We start from the raw sequence: 20,083 nt of genomic DNA, 5'->3' as shown, positions 1-20,083 counted from the left end.
TATTGTGGTAACAATTTAGATGTTTTACAAGACGTAATTGGTGTAAGAACTTTTTAGATTAAAATATTTTGTGAGAGAGAGCACACATACCTTTCAGTGCTTCAGATCATCAGTGAGGGAAAGTGACATAATTTCCTGTATCTTACACATGTTGTGGGAGATAATTCCACCAGTTTAAAGGCAAAGTATGGTAACAGAATTGATGAACACACATTTTTATAAGATAAAAGTTCTTTTTTAATCAATTTAATATTGTATAATTAGGAAAATGCCTACACAATAATATACATGATGGGAAAAAAAATACACTGACTAAATCGGACAACAAGAAATCATGATTTTCAGCTATACAAGAAACTTTTTACAGAAAATATTATATTGTTATGGCCTGTAACATCTTGTGATCCATGACAATGAGTTACAAATTATTGAAATAATTACAAATGTAACCATTTGAAAAAAGCAAAAAGAAAATAATGACTTTGGACACCAAATTGTACCTGCAATTATAGAATCACCAGTGTATTATTTCACCATTGGTCTTGGACAGGTTTGGGGTTTATCAACTCAAAATTTTTTTTTTTTTTTTTTTTTTTTTTTTAGCCTATAAATATTTTATATTCGTAGGCAGAGACTTACAACCCATATCAGAGGGCCTCAGGATTTGTTCATTGTACAAGATTCCTGCAAGCTGATCAAACATAAAGACTGATTTAATTTTTCTATAACACATTAATATTGTTTAACAACTTATACAACTATGCAGGTAAATAAATAAAAAAAAATCATAATTTTACAGAAAATAACAGATTTTTTGACAATCATTTTACTTCATTTTAAATTGTACTCAAAACTCTGTAAAATTTCAAATAATATCTGTAAATTAAAAATTCAGCTGTTATTTTAGGTATTGTGACATTAATGACAAATTCCAGTAATTCAAGGCCTACTGTATTTTTCATACAGAGTTTTTCCTGTTTTCTTAAATTACATAAAAATGTATGTACAATTACAAATATAATCTGTAATTAAACAGTTACAAAACAGTTAAATGATAAAACAGTCAAATGACTGGCAGCCAAAAAAAAAAAAAAAAAAACCTGTAACATTAAAGTAAAACATCCTATCAAATAAACTGAAAAACACTGTTATTTTAGACGTATTTCCTGAATTATCCTGATCATATAACTTCATTGTAAAACAAATCGTAAAAAAAAGGGTCAAATGACTGGCAGCTATATGGCTGCCAAACAAAAAACATAAAATGAACGTAAAATATGCTAATTTAAATAAAGTGTAAAAAAGTTAACAGAAATTTGATGTCACCATGATTGAGATCAGTATTTTCTTTAGTTGGGCTCACGACCCTTGGGTTTATAACATTAGTTTTTCTCAGGCTACTTTAACTGTGTTTTTGATACACGTTTGTTATGGCAATAAATACAGGAGAAAATTTCATCAAATGATGTTGGTCACTTATTGGTGATGTTATAGTCATAATATGGTCATCACCTGATTCACTGATATGAAGTCAAATCTCTGAATATATTGGTTACATAATATATGAGCATCATCATTTTATGCGTCATAATCTTTCACATCACCCTTATAATATTGTGACATCAGTATTATAACAATCTGATATTCTGAAATGTAAAAAAAATATATATATATATAGGCCTATATATTATACAGAAAATGTTTTGAGCTGGTTTATTTGTATAGAAGATTAGAGACATGAAGAATCAACATATGAATCTCAACAATGGTGACAATCAACAAAGCTTTTTTGTGACTTTAGTAGTTTGTATTGTGACGAGTTCAGCGTTGATCAGAATTTTTTTTCATTGTCAACTTTGTTGCGAATCATACGCTGATTCTTGATGTCTGTGTGAGTCTATGATCCTGTCAAAACACTTTCTGTATAATGACTTCATAAAATTTATTTTTCTGCACCAGTATTGGCATGCAAAATTAACAACTAATATTTAATGACTTAAACAAATATTACGCTTCAAGTGATATCAATGACTCAGGGCACTACATGATGACTATCATCACTGAAAGTGCCCTAGATCACCTTTTTGAGAGTTTCAAAGAGTTTCTCTTGGATTCTTACCATAACAAAAACATATCAGAGCCACACAGTTAAAGCAACCAAAGAAAAACTAAAGGGTCAAGAGCCCAACTAAAGCAAACACTGATCACCAAAATGGTGACATCAAACTTTATTATTTTCAATAAAACATCAACTTCTAAACCTCTGTTAATTCTCAATAAGATTGTTAGTATGAAAGAAATAAAGTCTGGATTGTAATAAGTGAAGATACATAGATCTTGAGAGATCTGTTAGTGTTTAATGTTTTGTTGGGATTTAAAGAGTTTCTGTATGGTCTGTTTTGTGGGTCACCATTGTGCTGAAGAGTAGAGCCTGTGCTTCAGTCCAGGATGAGCAAAGAAACACTGATGAAATGCTGCATGTTGCTTTATTTAAGAGAACTGTGCAGTTGCTGATGCAGTGACATATAGTCACAGTAAATCATGCATGTAGTTCACTGCAAGAGAAATGTTTTTTAGTAAAAATTCAAGAAATATATGTGAAATAACTGTGTTTCTGTTAAAAAGTTTAATGAAGATTTCTGTAAAAGTCTTTTGCACTTATTTAAATTAGGATATTTTACATTCATTTAAATTTTTTTGAATGGCAGCCATTGCTGACAGTCATTTGACTGTTTTTTAATGTTTTTTTTTTTACAGTTAAGGTGTCTGAGCATAATAATTCAGGAAATAGCTGTAAAATTACAGTTTTTCTGTATAACATTTAAGGAAAATTTCTGTAAAGTTTTTTGCACTTTATTTAAATTAGGATACTTTATTTTTATGGTTTTTGTTTGGCAGCTGTAGCTGACAGTCATTGGCCGTTTTTTAAAGATTATTTTTTAGGTGTATGTAATAGAAAGCTATGGCTGGGTGGTAACCAATTGTTACCTTAAAGAGCGATTTACCTGATTTAACCTATAAAACAAATTTTGCTGGTATGAATAAATGTATATAATATAGGTTGGTTCATAATATTTTTGATGTGAATAAAGCCAGTTCATTTAGATGTAACACTTTATTCAGTGCATAACAGAATACAGTAGGCTATATTTGTATAAAACAAAAAAATGCGGGAAAGATGCAGATTGGAAAACTTTACAATAATCTTTTCTCGTATAAAGAATAAAGGCATCGACATTTTTTTTATTAATTCATTTTATTCATATTCTTTGATGAAGTCAATGCAAAAATAGATATCGTGTTTCTTTTCTGTCATCCAATCCTATCCCAATACAGAGCAACAATGAAAGTGAAAGGACTTTTGCTCTGACAGAGACAGAGACAGCCAGCAGGAACGGTAAGTAGACCCGATGCAGTCTGCAACCTAGACAAAAATATGTCAAACATTGCTCGTCTTTTATATGGCTATATATGTGTGTGTGTGTGTGTGTGAGTGTGTTTATCGGTGTTTTCGAGAAGCATAAACATAGTGCTAAGTTTATTGATTGAAAACCGTTAACACAGACGTTAGCTATATTAAAACTATTACAAGATTTTGAGAATGTTATTTCTTTGTAAAATACATATGATTTCATGTTACAGGTGTTGCAAGCCTATTCTGTTGTATTTTTGAAAAGAATGAAAGTGAAAACGATATAACTGGTTGTTCAATTTTAATATAGGCTAACAAAAGAGGGCAGCAAAGAGCAGCACGAGACAACAGTCTGACTCACTGATTTACTGTATTTAAGAATGATTTTTCTAATCTGTTCATTAATTCATGGCTATTTTGTTGAGGAAGAGCTAGGGTTGGGCGATGTCCCCTAAATTGGCAGTTGACGATGTTTACAGTAAAACATCGCGATGGACGATGATATCGTGGGGTGGGGTTCATTTATAATATTATTATTAAAAACGTGCTTTTTTTCAATACAATTTCAACAGTAGTAATTATTAGGTCCATAGACAACTAAAAACAAACATATATTCAGCAAACAATAAATAAGTTGCCATATAGAATTAATTGTGCAGGGCTTTCACTGTGAGGTTGAGTTACCAACTGATGAACATAAATCCTCTTTGTGTGCGTGTGTGTAAGAGAGAGAATGCACACAGTACTTACATCTACTGTGTTCACGGGAATACTCGACTTGGCATTTTGATATATCTCTGTGTTTATTTGGCCGTTTAGGCGCGCAACCGGAGACCATGCAAGGCTACTTTGCTAGTCCGTGTTGCGCTCGGAGCGCGCGCACAGCATCCTGTCAGTAGCCTACAATTCAGTTCTCTTTCGCACTTTTAATATTTCTTTTCAATATAAAGCATATCCTGCTCTTTTCTTTCTCATTCATTCATGTTTCGTTATTAATAACTTTAAACAAAATCGTCAACTGAAATCTGTGCGGATTATCAAAAATATGACACATTTAGGCCTATAGGACATAATAGGGTCTCTGCGGCAAAAATGAAAGTACCCGCGGCCAGAAATGTTTCGAAATAAAATGTTTCAATAAAATGATAGCCTATATTAAAGTTTATATAGCCTACTTTTACATTTTCGCTGCTGTTCTAAAATGGTTTTCGCCAGCTTGACTCCCAGTGCAAGTTACCACAGAAACGTAAGCAGTTAGTTGATTGCTGTGGTGACTCGTGACAAAATAATGTTGATGTTCTGTAAAATAAATAAATATGATGAACAAGACACCCAAAGTACTCATGTAATTCCACCCGAAAGACTTGTTTCCATTCATTTTTGATGTAATACTGACATTTATTTCAGATTTATTATTTTATATATATAGCCTATAATATAATATATATATAACAACAATCACATATTCCATAGAGGAAACACACTGTCAGAGAGTTCACACATAAAAACATGATATCAGAGTTTCAAAATCAAACATTTTAGAAGAGGTTGTTTAAACAATTAGCATTAAGCTGTCATTTATAATGGCAGTATTAAGCAAGGCACATATCAGTTTAAATAAATAAATAGTAACAAAAAAAGTACAGAAATACAGAAAAATAACGTTTCGTCTTCATACAAATTTGCCCAGAATCAACACTACATTAATAAAAAAATATTATTTTTATCTTTCTTTTAATTCTTTTTATCGTCTTTTTTATCATCCAACAACATTCCAAACATTTTAATGCTTTAATTTTGACCACTGTACACATTTAGCTAAATGAATCACCAAACATTTCCAAATCTGTTTTGATTGTAATTGCTTAGATTACCTTATGAAAAGTGTAAAATCAAACAATCAAGTGATAGTCATAAATGAACTTAAATTTGTTTCAGGGTGAGACTAAACAACACTCAGATAAGAAGTACAAAAGACTGATCGTGTAAGACAAAGAAGGAGAAGAGAGAAAATGGTCCAAGTAGTTTGTCAGGATGCAATCATTGAAGGTAAGATTTTGGATTATTAAAACATTTTCTCAGTCGCTTTGGTACATTTATCAAATCATGACAAAGGCTGCATTTTATCTGTATGGCGTATATCAATTTCAACAGTACAAAGTTACACATCTGTATCTGGGTTATTGATTGCAAGAGATTGGACAGGATTCACATTTACTCTTTTATAGTTGGTCTGTCAACAAATTACAGTATAATGTCACTGCGGAACAGAAAAGAAAATGAAAACACATGAACAGTACACATAATGGGGATATAAAATTAAAAAGATAAACAAGAAACGCCCCTCAGGCAGAACTACATGCAACACTATATAGGGAATGACTGTGCAGTCTTCATGCGCCTCCTCTCGTCCCGATCTGTTGGGCCACAGATTCTGTTCCACATCACAATGGATATTTTCCCTTGCAATGCAGCTCAGAAAGAATCTTTTGGAATGTTTTATCAGCCACATTTCCTTTGTTCAAGTTTCACCTAAGATCAATATAGACCTAGTTCCCTTTCGTTGCCACTCCGAGTTACGTCGGATGACGACGAATGGGGTTTCGCTTAGAAAGCCTATCATCTTCGAGTATATAAAAACGAGCCAATGGCAATGAAATGCCATGGGTCTGCGGAATTTGTATAGCGTAACTCCGCCCCACCCTGGGGGTATATAAGGAAGTGCGCTGGCAACATGCAGATATGTTTTCGCTTCGGAGCCAAGTTCATTACTTCACTCCACAGCCAATTCTGAGTTATCATCTCTTTCTCTTCGAGACGAGCCTCTCTCCAAGTGTTGGTGTGACAGCGAGTTCCAGCGAGTGCACATTCCCTGCTTATCTGTGCAGTGATTTGCCAGTGTGTGTGTGTTCTCTCCCTGGTCGCTTCAGCATTTGCGGAGAAAATCTCCTTTCTAAAAGAGCTTACACGGTGCACGTCTTTTTAAAGATGCCTCGCCCGTGTACTTCTGGTTGCGGTCTATTTGTTTCTGATTCTGATGGGCACAATCTCTGCCTTGTGTGTCTGGGTGTCGAGCACGCTAAGGCAGCGTTTGTGGATGAGTCATGTTCCCACTGCGGGAACATGCCCATCGCACGGTTACGGTCGAGACTCAATGATCTGTATAGTAGAGTCCCCTCATCCGCACCCCGATCTACGAGCTCCGCGAGAGCTGGTACTTCGGCTGGCGGCCAGGGTGACCTGAGGGTGACGGTGTGGAACCAAGCGCCAACTATTCCACGCTCCACACCCTCCTCTACTTCCGTGCAACCCGCGAGTGTTCCGAATGTGACCGCGGTACAGTCCTCTGACTTGCCGCGGGTCTCATTCGGCGCTCCAGATGAGGATTCAATGTCGATCGCTGCATCTCAAGGTGGGCAGGAGTCCTTGGGAAGTGATGATTCAGCTGTGCTGCCACCCTCGGGTGTGCCAGCATTGCCCGAGTCAGATCCCGAGCTGACGGCCATGCTTTCCCGGGCAGCCACAGCCATTGGACTAGAGTGGTCCCCGCCACCTGGTCCAGTGCGCTCGCGGCTGGACAATTGGTTTTTGGGTGCGGCCGCTGACCCTCGTCGGCGTCCAACCCCAATGCCTTTCTTCCCCGGATGTGCATGAGGAGGTCACGAGGTCCTGGAAGGCACCCCTGTCTTCCCGTGATCGCTCGGCGACCTCCTCCGCCTTGCCTCCTCTCGATCAGGCGGCCGCCAAAGGGTACACTGGGATTCCCCAGGTTGAGCGCTCTGTTGCGATGCAGCTGTGTCCTCAGAGTGCTTCTTCCCGTGGTGATCCTAAGCACCCCTCCAAGGCCTGTAGGTTCTCCTCCACCCTCGTGGCGAAGGCCTATAGAGCTGCGGGGCTGGCGGCCACCTCACTGCATGCCATGGCGACACTCCAGGTCTACCAGGCCCAGATGTTGCGTGACATGCACGAGGGGAGGACTGACCCAGGGCTCTTCGATGAGCTGCGTGCCGCCACCGACCTTGCTCTCCGAGCGACGAAGGTGACCGCACGCTCCCTGGGTAAGGTGATGTCCACTTGTGTGGTCCAGGAGCGACACCTGTGGCTCAACCTGGCTGATATGCGGGAGGCCGAGCGGACCCGGTTCCTCGACACCCCCATATCCCAGGCTGGCCTCTTCGGCGGTGCAGTCGAGGACTTTGCCCAGCAGTTCTCGACTGCCCAGAAGCAGACTGAGGCTCTAAAACACGTCCTGCCCCGGAGGCCCGCTGCTCCGGCAGCGCAGCCGTCGGCACAGGTGCCTCAGCCTGCTCGCCGCCGAGGACGCCCTCCTACGGCTCCCGCCCCTCCCGTTCGGCCCCAGCAGCCCTCTGCTCCCGGGTCGCAGCGTGGAGGAAGCCGTAGGAAGGCGTCACAGCCCCCTCCAGCCCCGCGCCCCGCTAAACGCCAGGCCAAGCGGCGCTCCTGAGGGTGGCTGCTCAGAGATGACCCCCAGTTCTGTGCAGGAGACGGTAGCAGGGCCGCTCCTTCCCCCGGTGGAGGGCCGGGGGAGAATCCTTGGTTTTCCCACTCCCGCTGCTCGTCCCACGATGGGCAGCACCCTAATGTGGTTAAAAACAGAACTGACACACTCATCTCTGAGCACACAGAGTTCTCGGATGACAGCATGCGCCGCCCACGGGCCACGCCTCTCTCATCCCCCTCTGTCGCCAGTCCCCTGCCAGAGCACGCCCCCGTGGGACGCTGGTCCTCCCCTGGCCTCCTCTGGCAGGATGCGGCAAATGACCGCACCCCCGCACAGGGCCGCTATGCCAACCTCGCCTGGGCCGGTCATTTTGCCTCGCTGCACCACCGAGGGTACGTCTGTGGTTCAAATGACCCCGCTGGCCAATTTCCTACGGGCTGGAGTGCCCTTAGAACGAGCTTCCAGGCATGTTGTTGTCTCCACAGATGCCTCCACCACGGGATGGGGTGCCATGTGCAATGGACATGCTGCTGCAGGTTCCTGGACAGGTCCTCAGTGCCTTTTGCATGTCAATTGCCTCGAGTTGCTGGCCGTACGCCTTGCCCTGCACCGCTTCCGAGCGTTGCTCAAGGGTCAACACGTACTAGTCCGATCAGACAATACCGCCACAGTAGCGTACATCAACCATCAAGGTGGTCTACGCTCCCGCCGTATGTCGCAACTCGCCCGCCACCTCCTCATATGGAGTCAGAAGCATCTGAGGTCGCTTCGAGCCATTTATATCCCGGGACACCTGAATCAGGCGGCCGACGAGCTGTCTTCAGCCTCTCGCTGGAGAATGGCAACTCCATCCCCAGTCGGTCCAGCTGATTTGGGATCAGTTCGGGGACGCACAGGTAGATCTGTTTGCCTCCCACGACTCGTCCCACTGCGACCTGTTTTATTCCCTGTCCGAGGGCACGCTCGGCACGGATGCACTGGCGCACAGCTGGCCGCGGGGCCTACGCAAGTATGCGTTTCCCCCAGTGAGCCTCCTTGCGCAGACTTTGCGCAAGATCAGGGAGGACGAGGAGCAGGTAATATTGGTTGCCCCGTATTGGCACAACCGCACCTGGTTCCCAGAACTAGTTCTCCTCGCGACAGCACCTCCCTGGCCAATTCCTCTGAAGAAGGACCGGCTTTCTCAGGGACGGGGCACCCTTTGGCACCCTTTGGCACCCTCATCCCGATCTTTGGAACCTCCACGTGTGGCTCCTGGATGGGAGGAGGTAGGTTTGAGTACCCTACCACCAGCGGTGGTGGCTACCATCACTTCCGCTAGAGCATCGTCCACGAGACATGCCTATGCGTTGAAGTGGAACCTCTTCGTCAACTGGTGTTCTTCTAAACAGCAAGAACCCACGAAATGCCCGATCAGTGTCGTGCTTTCCTTCCTGCAAGAAGGGTTGGAGCGAAGGCTGTCTCCCTCCACCCTGAAAGTGTATGTTGCCGCTATTGCCGCACATCACGATGCAGTTGAAGGTAAGTCTCTGGGGAAGCACGACCTGATCATCAGGTTCCTGAGAGGAGCGAGGAGACTAAATCCTCCTCGCTCTCCTCTCGTTCCCTCTTGGGACCTCTCAGTGGTTCTAACTGCCCTGCAGAGTGCTCCCTTTGAGCCTCTGCAATCAGTGGAGCTTAAAGGGATAGTTCGCCCAAAAATTATATTTAGCCCATGATTTACTCACCCTCAAGCCGTTCGAGATGCATATGTCAATCTTTTTTCAGACGAACACATTTTCAGTTATTTTAGAAAATGTCTTAGATCTTTCAGTGGTTAGAATGTGAAGCAATGGGGTCCAGCTCGTTGAAGTCCGCAAATGAGCATGCATCCTTCACAAAAGTAATCCATCCGGCTCCAGGGGGATAAACGAAGGCCTTCCGAGGGTAATCCGTGCGGTTTTGTCGTAAAAATATACATAATTAAAACTTTATAAACGAAAATAACTGGCTTCCGGTCGCGGTCGACGCGCGTTCACGGAGATGGATGCTGGCATATGACGTAGGACGTAACGTAGGAAGCGTCGTGACGTAGAACGAACGTAGAGTTTTGTTTTGCTCTGCTCTCTGGCTGCGCTGTCACGTTTGTTCTACGTCACGACGCTTCCATCTCCATGAACGTGCGCCGACCGCCACCGGAAGCCAGTTATTTTAGTTTATAAAGTTTTAAATATGTATATTTTTACGACAAAACCGCACGGATTACCCTCGGAAGGCCTTCGTTTATCCCCCTGGAGCCGGATGGATTACTTTTGTGAAGGATGCGTGCACATTTTCAGTCTTGAAGCAGCTGGACCCCAGTGCTTATCATTCTAACCACTGAAAGATCTAAGACATTTTCTAAAATAACTGAAAATGTGTTCGTCTGAAAAAAGATTGACATATACATCTCGAACGGCTTGAGGGTGAGTAAATCATGGCTTAAATATCATTTTTGGGCGAACTATCCCTTTAAGTTTCTGTCTATGAAGACAGTGCTCCTGGTTGCATTGGCCTCCATCAAGAGGGTAGGGGACCTGCAGGCATTCTCGGTTGACGAAGCGTGCCTGGAATTCGGGCCGGCTAACTCTCACGTGATCCTGAGACCCCGGCCTGGATATGTGCCCAAGGTTCCCACCACACCCTTTCGAGACCAGGTGGTGAACCTGCAAGCGCTGCCCTTGGAGGAGGCAGACCCAGCCTTGGCACTGCTCTGTCCAGTACGCGCCCTCCGTGCTTACGTAGACAGAACGCAGTGTTTCAGGACCTCAGACCAGCTCTTTGTCTGTCATGGTGGGAAGCTGAAGGGAAAGGCTCTCTCAAAGCAAAGGTTGTCTCACTGGATAGTGGACGCCATTGCTTTGGCTTACCAGCAGCAAGGTCGACCGTGCCCCCTTGGTGTGACGGCCCACTCCACCCGGAGTGTGGCATCCTCTTGGGCTCTAGCGCATGGCGCCTCGCTAACAGACATCTGCAGAGCTGCAGGCTGGGCGACACCTAATACATTCGCAAGATTCTACAATCTCCGAGTGGAGCCAGTTTCTTCTCATGTACTCGCTTCAACTAGCCGGTGCTAGATTCTGCTCAGGTGTCTTCGCTTGCTCGCCATTCCTCTCCACGGACGGGATACGTGCGATATTTCCTCAGGTGAGCCTCATAAGCCCTGAGTCTCCTCCAGCACTGTTGACGTCAACGCCAGAGTTATGCCACCGGCAGCTTTCGCGCTTGGCTAGGTGCCTCCATGTGCATGGTTCCCCCTCCGGGCGACCCCCACATGTGTATTTCCACTGTAAGCCTCTTTGAGCATGTGTCTTTCCCTTGGCAAGCCACCTTGCCACCCCTGGGGTTGAAATATTCCACCTGCGGCTGGACACCCCAGTGATACTCCGTATGCAGCCCTTCGGGGTCATATGTGTATTCCAAGTCCCCCCCTTCGGGTTGGGCATGATTGCATATTTCCACTGAGATATGCTTCCCAGTGTACCTTGGTATTCCTGTGTTAAGTAGGAGTCCTTCGTCCGTGCCAGTCTCACGACAGGGAGCTCAGACTTACTCAGGGCACTGGAAGACAGTCGAGAGGTGGCGTGATTACACTGGGAACCCCATTCGTCGTCATCCGACGTAACTCGGAGTGACAACGAAAGGGAACGTCTCGGTTACGTATGTAACCCTCGTTCCCTGAGTAGGGAACGGAGACATTACGTCTCTCTGCCACTTCCGCTGTACCGCTGGAACGCCTGAGTTCAGTCTCGGCTCCTCAGCGAAGACATATCTGCATGTTGCCAGCGCACTTCCTTATATACCCCCAGGGTGGGGTGGAGTTACGCTATGCAAATTCCGCAGACCCATGGCATTTCATTGCCATTGGCTCGTTTTTATATACTCGAAGATGATAGGCTTTCTAAGCGAAACCCCATTCGTCGTCATCCGACGTAACGTCTCCGTTCCCTACTCAGGGAACGAGGGTTACATACATAACCGAGACGTTATTCAGGACACATTGACAAAATTGCTAATAGAAATGTTTAGAAAATACGCTTGACCAAATAACTGGTTCAACCATTTAGCATTTTATGACTAATGCTGATGTTTTAGTGAGTAAGACTTTTCAACAGAGAACCAAACAAAAAGAATGAGAAAATGCTTTTATAATGTGCACAAGTGACTAGAGTTGTGATCAGTTGTGATCAGAGAAATGTACCAAAGCGACTGAGAAAAACTGTAAATTACTTAAGTAGTTGGTGGTCTAAAGCCGGTGCACACTGAACGTTTTCCAATAGTCCAATACGACTGTGGCTTGTCAGGCTGTATGAACATGATCCTCGCTGTAAGCCATGTCACACTGTAGGATCTCAGATGTCATTAATGTCAGACTGTACGCCAGTCAAGACGCGTTAAAAACGGACACACGCAAGAAGACTCGAATGGAGTTTTACATTATCAATCCGTGACTCGTTCTGTGAATGTGAACTGCATTACATGCAGGATTGAAATGGGGGCTAGCAAACAAAAACAATCTCTATAGCGTTCATTTTGATTATGGCTTGTCTTGAAAAGAAAAAAGAAAAATGATTTGATTTGATGGTTGTCGTAGAAGTCATACTACAGGACTTTGTCTCAAAACTTCTAACAGAATTTCGTAGGAAATCTTTAATCGCAACAGTCATTAATCATCTGTTGGCAAACATGTAAAACTAGCAACAAAGACTTTATATGTAGAAAGATGGTGCACTCAAATTACTATGAATGGGAGAAAGTGCAATGCACAATATGGCGGAATAAGTCACACCTAAATAAAAGAGTCTATCGCCAATTGGTAAAGTCATCGCGTCACTGCTGCTGCTGTTAGAAGCTCTGGTTGCTAAATAAACAGTGAATGTTCTGAGACACAGGCTTAGGACTGCACATGCGCAATGGCTGGTCTGCCCTGAAAAATAAGCTTTTTAACGCTATTTTAACGTAAGAACCTATATTTATGAGACAGTCTTTGTCAGATTTAATTGGTGATTACAAATATGAAATTTAATTGTAAACTTGGTGAACAGCTTTGGAGAATTTGATGTTTCCCCATTCAAAGAGATGAGCTGCACTTTCATGACTGAAATAGTTGTCTGAGAGGCGTTTCAATGATGGCTGCTGACTTAAATGACTTTGCTAGCAATCAAAGACTTCAGATTTTGGCCTGGATCACAGAAATCTTTTAGGATTCTCAACATTTGTCTCAGATTGCCAAAATCGTTCAGTGTGAACCCGGCTTAAGTCACATTTTAAGATTCTATGGGCCAGATTTACTAAACAAGGCAAATTATCATGAGAGCACAATTCCAGAATAGGGTTTGTGCTGGCGCAAGCTGTTAGTAAATCTGGCCCTATTCTTTCTAATTAGTGTTATAAACAATCACAAAAAAGACTCTTTGCTAAGATTGGAAACTAACAAAATCTGTTCTTCATCTTAAAGGAAAAAACTACTTCATAATTGAGATGGGCAAGTCATGCAATTTAAAGGAGATGATTTTAGATGATCTTCTTCAACAAAGACCTGGTTTGAAGGAGGTGCACCATGTGGGTGACTCTGATGTTATTCTGGTTTTCTGCACCATTTCTTCACGGACAGGAACTGACATTGATGCTGCATTGAAAGAACTTAATTCTTTTTCAGGTAACTTTAAGATTAAGCACCAGTCAAGTACTTATACTTGTAGAAATTGTAGAGAAGTAGAAATACTATGCACACATTTTGACCGTCTTATTGTGCCTTTTTTGAAACAGCCTCCACACAAGCTATTTTCATAGTGCTTCATCACACATTTGACCCAGAGAAGATCATACCAGACAGCAGCAGATATGTGACCAGGGAGAATACACTCACTGTGGACTGTCTGGTCAATGAAGATTTGGGTTTGTTGAAATGCAACAGGAATGAAGAGTCACTGACCAAAATTGTTCAACGATTCAAACATCAGGTATCATCATTAAGTTTATTAAGATATTTGTGAAGATTCATAATTTAAGAGAAATATGTACACAACAGTCCCACTGCAGTAAACATAGGAATTCACATTGCCCTCGTTTTTGCTTTTTTGTCCTTACACTTATTTTACCTCTAAATATAATAACAGCTGCAAATAACTTCAGTAGCTGTAGTTGTGCAAACCAATTTAAAAGTATACTGAATAGTCAAGAATAGTCGTTAATCTTAAAAATAAGTTTCCACAACTTTGTAGCCCTGAAGTTCAATAAACTTAAAAACTACTTTGCAGTTGCATTGGTTGAATACTATTTTATTGGTTTATGTGTTATTTTAAACAAATAAACCTTACCAAAAGGAAAATTTAAATGTTTTTGCAGAACTGATGATCAAACAAATTTTTTTAAACATTGTTTTATCCTGCATTAGGCTACATCAGGTTTTATGTGCTTGTTTGTTTTGAAAGATTTCTACATAGTAGAGCCCTCAGGTATTATATATGCATGCCAAATTTAAAGTGATGGTGCTTTTAAAGTTTACAATTAAAAAATGTTGTGTTTGTAGAGATTTATTTGACACCTTGGGCTAAATGTGGACCAGTCAAAATTAGACAATGTTGTGCTATGAAGAATATTTTTATTTTGTCTTATGTCATGTAAATTCTAAAAGCTCTAAATATTTTACTCTAATAATATATGTGCTGTTTTCTCTTCAGGATCAATCAGATGCAGTTCTGTCAATTTGGCCAATTCCGTCAATTTGGGAAATTCCGCGATGGTTTTTCTATTTAGTGGTGAAAGGTTTATATTGCATATATCCCTATGTGAAGGTGAGAAACTCTGATTACAGTATACTATTTGTTGGAAATAAAATAAAATAAAATATGTACATTTCACTGATCCATATTGTTCAAAATGAAACTAGTATACATATAAGCATACAGTATAAGTCTGAATTTGTTTGTTACAGTGTGTTTTTGTTGCCATAAGGAATTTCTGTTTCAGAGGAACAGATAAAGTAAGTATAAGTACAATTCACATTCTCCACTATAAATGTTGAGCTTTTAAGAACTTCCTGGACTGTAATAATAAAAATGTTGGGGGGGAAAATGAAAATATTGATGAAATATAAATATAAAGTGATCATTTCAAATGCATCCCCTAAAGTTACAAAGTGGCGAACTAAATCTTTAAAGTGCCACTATTATGCTATTTTAAAGTTTCCTAATGTTGTTTTGGAGTCTCATACAACAGGTTTACATGCATCAAAGGTCAAAAAACTGATTCATTTCCTCATAATATAGGCTACATTTGAACATCACCACATTTTTCAATGATTCTCAAACTTCTCGTTAAATGAATTAATCCCTCCTTTAGCAGCTACTCTTTTCTGATTGGCCAGACAGCTCAGTCTGTTGTGATTGGTTTACCGCGTACAGCGCACGTCGAAAACAAAAACACCCATTGCCATAACAACCTCAGCTGTCCTGAGGCTTCCTACATCGTAAACTAAAGACAATAATGAACAATGACGTCGATTTTACCATATCAATGCGAGCGCGAGTCCGATGATGAAACACTCGAAGAACTAGTTATTCAACCCGAACCTCCATCGCAAGGACGACTCGAGCAGGACGTTTCAGTGATACACTACTCAGTTTGACTGAGCATGTCCATCAACAAACCGATTATTTTACTTGTACTCAATATATTGCGGTGAACATGTGGAAACTGTATTAATAACAGTGCATGTATGCATTGTATACATTAGCCGAGCTCTAGCGTGAATGACTGATGTAACATAAACGTTGGTAAAACAAATCTTGCTCCATGATTAATCTTTCCTCAAAGTAGTGAGAAGGACAATCTGCATTAATAGACACAGTTATAGGTAATAGTGGCCCACAACTGATCAGCAGAAGTATTTCAGTAAGACAGTGATAACGTGAGTTAGCCAGTTAGCAGGAGACCTACACAATATAAAACTCAAAACTAAGTATTTTGAACACCGTCTTTCAAGAGCAAGCGGTTTGTGAATCCTGCATTGAACTCAGAGATTTGAGAAGCAGTCGTCAGTGAAATAAAGGGAACACAGCAAACGTTTAGGATTATACTGCTGTGATATCATGGTAAAGATGAACTTTAACCACTGATTCTTCACATGCTCGTCCTTGGGCAGTGAAAAGAACTATGAAAAGTCTTCTCGACATGATGCTATCCAGTATCCACAGGAATCAGCTGCTGGTGTTGTGCCGAATTTTGACCCCCTGCAAAATTATTACCCCCCTAGTTGAAGTCAGTACCTAATTGCCTAATCCTAACCCCTCCCCCACAACTAATCCTAAACCTACCAATAGGGGGGTAATAATTTGGCGGTTTGAGGTTCAAGTTTTCCCAGGTGTCTGCGCGCAATAAGTGGGATATTCGAATGTTTCGTCTTGATGTCACAACGAACCGGCTTATGACTCGTTTGAAAAACAATTAATTTAATTGACTCAGAGTCAACTCTTACTTTTGAAAGACAATAACTTTATATATGGAGCACTTTCAGATTTAAAACTTTGCAGGATGTTTTAATTAACTTAGAGCTATGTTACACACTACATGAAAGGTCATTTTCAAAAATCCATAATAGGGGCCCTTTAAGGACACACAGGAATTGTAGAGTTAGTGTGAATCCTATCATTGTTGGTCCTTTGGCTAAGGCCATTGCAGCTACAGTAAGTAATTGGGTTTTGGTTACTTACTCGTGACTTTAGAAGATTAAAGTCATATGGACTACTTTTATTGTATTTTTTGCTCATATTATATCTTGATAGCCCCAGTTCCTTTCACAGCATGGGTATGATTAAATGATGATTGAATTTTCATTTGAGATTAACTATCCCAATAAAACTATTTCATTATAGACTTGTGTTCACATTATTGTTTACATAGTTCTTTAAAACTGTTTTGTCAGAAAAGGCAGACTGAGTGATCCTGATGGAGAAAAAAATGCATAAAAAGCAAGAATGAAAAACTGAGGGCTGGTGAGTATCAAATGAGATTATTTGGGTAAGCTGGTGCTCTTTTCCATAGCAAATAACTGAATTCAAATTCTGTATTTTTTTCACACAGATGTTGCGAAGATGACACGGAACACGAAAAAATTAAGTGAATAATCCAAAAAAATAAATTAGTAACTGGATAATAATTATCAACTGACATTAAACTATATTAAGCTCTAAAATGTGTTTGGTTAAGTTCTAATGCATGCAAATACATAATTGTTGTGATTAATAGCATGCCTGAACATAAATACTGAGACTTGATGTACACAGTAATGTTTTTGTTTTGTTTTTCTAAGTCATGTTAATAAAAGCTACTAAAATGTTCTGTAACTGAACTAAGGCCTAAACTTAAACTTAATTTAAGCCCTGTCTGTTAAACCGGGCCTATAAATTCAGTGGGATGATTAAATTACAGCTGACTTACTTCCACTTTACTTTTAAGAGGCATCAACATATCTATAAGTGTTTTTAGGGGCTTAATGTCTTATATAGTGATCCTTGTATTATCATTCATTGACATGTAATTAATGCAATAAAGCAAATCTTGATTGTGAATGTGTTGTTCTCATTTATTGTCTTTTGTCTCAAAAACTATTAGGGATTGGGTTAGGCTTGTGTAGGCATCTTTAGGGCTGTAGGCACGGAAACACAATGGACAGATGGCCAGTCCATCACAGGGCTATGCATGAATCTATCATCCAGATTGTTTATTTTGAATGCACGTTGACATCAGAAGACATGCTTTTGTATAAATGTCTAAAGGCCCTATAACTTGATATAAACGCAACCATGTATTTCTGCACTACATAAACACTTCTTTTTTGTTTGCCTACTACTGTGTCTTTGCTGATATTTGTACAAATGGGTATATATTTTATTAAAATATGGCTATATCTTGTGGACATGCCCTTCAACAGAATCTTAGCCATCGTCACATGATTGAAATATCTACACCGCTATAAAATATAAAAATTATACAAATATGAAGGATCTAAGGATTTTCATTCATAATTGTATTTATTATCATTCATATATGTCATTTTCCATTGTTTTTGCAGTAATAACATTTGTTGGATTTGGTAGATGAAGTTTAAGCATTGAAACATACACGATTATTCAATCAACTCTTTTTATTAGCACCACTTGGTCTCCTGCTTCTGCTCTTGCCTGGCTTTCTCAGTCAAACTCTCAGGCTGTTAGAAGACTGATCTCTTCTGGCAGGGATTAAATGAGGCCCCAGATCTATGCGAGATGTCGACTGTGTAGGAATGTGATGTTGTTTGAGTTTTACATAATCATAGTCAAAATGACAGAAAAATCCACTCAATTTCCTCTCAGGTAATGCACTGCTATAGTGCAAAGATGTATTTTCACAGTGTATTGTCTGTTTTATGAGGATGAATTCCTGAAGAAGTGTGTGAAGAATAATGAGGCTCTGGACAGAATTTTTCAATGGCCACAGGTATCCAGATCTTCAGGATAAAGGAAGTTAAACGGTACTGTTTTATGTTTTTCAAGGTAACAATTTAGAGTAAATACACAAAAGTGTCAATATTATGACATTTGATAACCAATGGGGATAAACAAGTCTAACCAAGACTTATCATACTGTGTCACAAATCTCTGTATTCAATACAAAACTTACTGGTGTGAAGCTTCCAAGCTCTTCTGCATGGAGGATAGTTCTGGTAAAGTAAACTGCAACTCCGTTAATAGAGCTAAAGCATTTATGTTCTAAAAAAAGAAGAAAAACACTTAGCCTATGTAGCATTTTGTGACACAAAAGGACATGTAGGGCTATCTTCCAGTGTTTTTTTTTTGTTGTTGTTGTTTGTTTGTTTGTTTTGTTTTGAAATGTTTTCATATATACTGTGCAGGGAGTAAATGCAAAAAGAAATTCAACAATGGCAACAGCACTACAGTATCTGCCATAATTTTCAAAGAGGATGAAGGTGAAAAGGACAGCAAATTATTAAAATTCATAGGACTACTAGATCAAACGCAAGCTTGTAAATCTTAGGAAATGTAAAAAAATATATTAAAAAAAGTAAGAACATATCCCAAAAGTAGGGTAGAGTGGGGGAAAACGCCCCCCTTAAGGAAAATGTGACATTACAGTGAAACAAAACATAAATGTGACTAGAATTGCCATCCCGGTTTTGAGTGACTATGGCAGGAGTTATTCACCAAATATTAAAATTGCTCAGCCTTCATAATTAATTAGTATTTTCACTGAAAATATTTTTGTACAAAGGGGGCGTTTTGCCCCAGCGGTGGGGTAAAACGCCCCCCAAGGTGGGGTAAAATGCCCCCTTTCTTACCAACCAGTTTGCTTCATAGATCAACAGCAAAATTAACAGACAATAGTTTTTAATCTCTAAAGGTAAAAGGCAAGTAATGTATCAACATGTATATATATTAATATTTATTTCAGCAATGTTCAAAATAGGCAAAATTAACTACCTTCCATCAGTGAGCTAACTGTGCTAGCAAGCTAGCTAGTTAATGCTCACTTGAGGTAATTTTTTCATGTTTTGTTCAAATATTTTGATTTTACCACCTAGTTATACTGCATTAAGTGTAAAACAAAGGATTTGATAGACAGAAATATTTTATTATAGTAATTATGATAGAGAAACTATGCCCCCAGTGGGGGGGGGGGGGGGGGGGCGTTTTACCCCTCAGCGTAGGGGGCGTTTTACCCCAACAGCTATGACTTTTTAAAAAAATGTTTAATTTTTAAAATATAATTATATTCCTTATAAATAATATATGATCTCAAACTACAGACTTCACTATTCATCTATCATACATCACTGCGATATCCTGCAGAACAATATTCTCTTAAACACTTATTTACTAATATCTGAAAATTATAGCATTTACCATGTAATCCTCTTCTCTTCAAATGTGTCGCTGGTGTCAGCTTCTCCATAGAGATTTGTATATCCCCGTTATCAACGTAGTGCATAGCAACAGTAAAAATGTATCTTGACTACTTTTAGTGGTTATTTTGGGAAAAACAGGTGGGGGGCGTTTTACCCCAGGGGGGCGTTTTCCCCCACTCTACCCTATGTTGGGAAACGTTAAACACTCACAAAAAAATAAAAAAGTAGGATTTTCTCGAACAGAGAAAAGTGAAAGAGAAACAAGAAATTGATGACAGGTCTGAAA

General features: G+C 40.3%; 1 protein-coding gene across 1 annotated transcript; it reads left to right on the top strand.

The window, feature by feature from the left end:
* The first annotated feature begins 3,363 nt into the window (after nt 1-3,363).
* On the top strand, nt 3,364-17,464 carry LOC311294281 (uncharacterized protein). Its single transcript, XM_084415080.1, has 8 exons — nt 3,364-3,397; nt 5,351-5,461; nt 13,351-13,551; nt 13,662-13,855; nt 14,576-14,689; nt 14,830-14,877; nt 16,819-16,888; nt 16,977-17,464. Exons 2-7 carry the CDS (start codon nt 5,425-5,427, stop codon nt 16,834-16,836), a joined length of 612 nt encoding a protein of 203 aa, XP_084271206.1. The 5' UTR covers nt 3,364-3,397; nt 5,351-5,424; the 3' UTR covers nt 16,837-16,888; nt 16,977-17,464.
* The last annotated feature ends 2,619 nt before the right edge of the window (nt 17,465-20,083 follow it).

Source organism: Rutilus rutilus (assembly GCF_951802725.1).
Source record: "Rutilus rutilus genome assembly, chromosome: 7".
Lineage (NCBI taxonomy): Eukaryota > Metazoa > Chordata > Actinopteri > Cypriniformes > Leuciscidae > Rutilus > Rutilus rutilus.
Note: the sequence above shows the minus strand (reverse complement) of the source record. Positions and strands in the feature narration are given on the sequence as shown.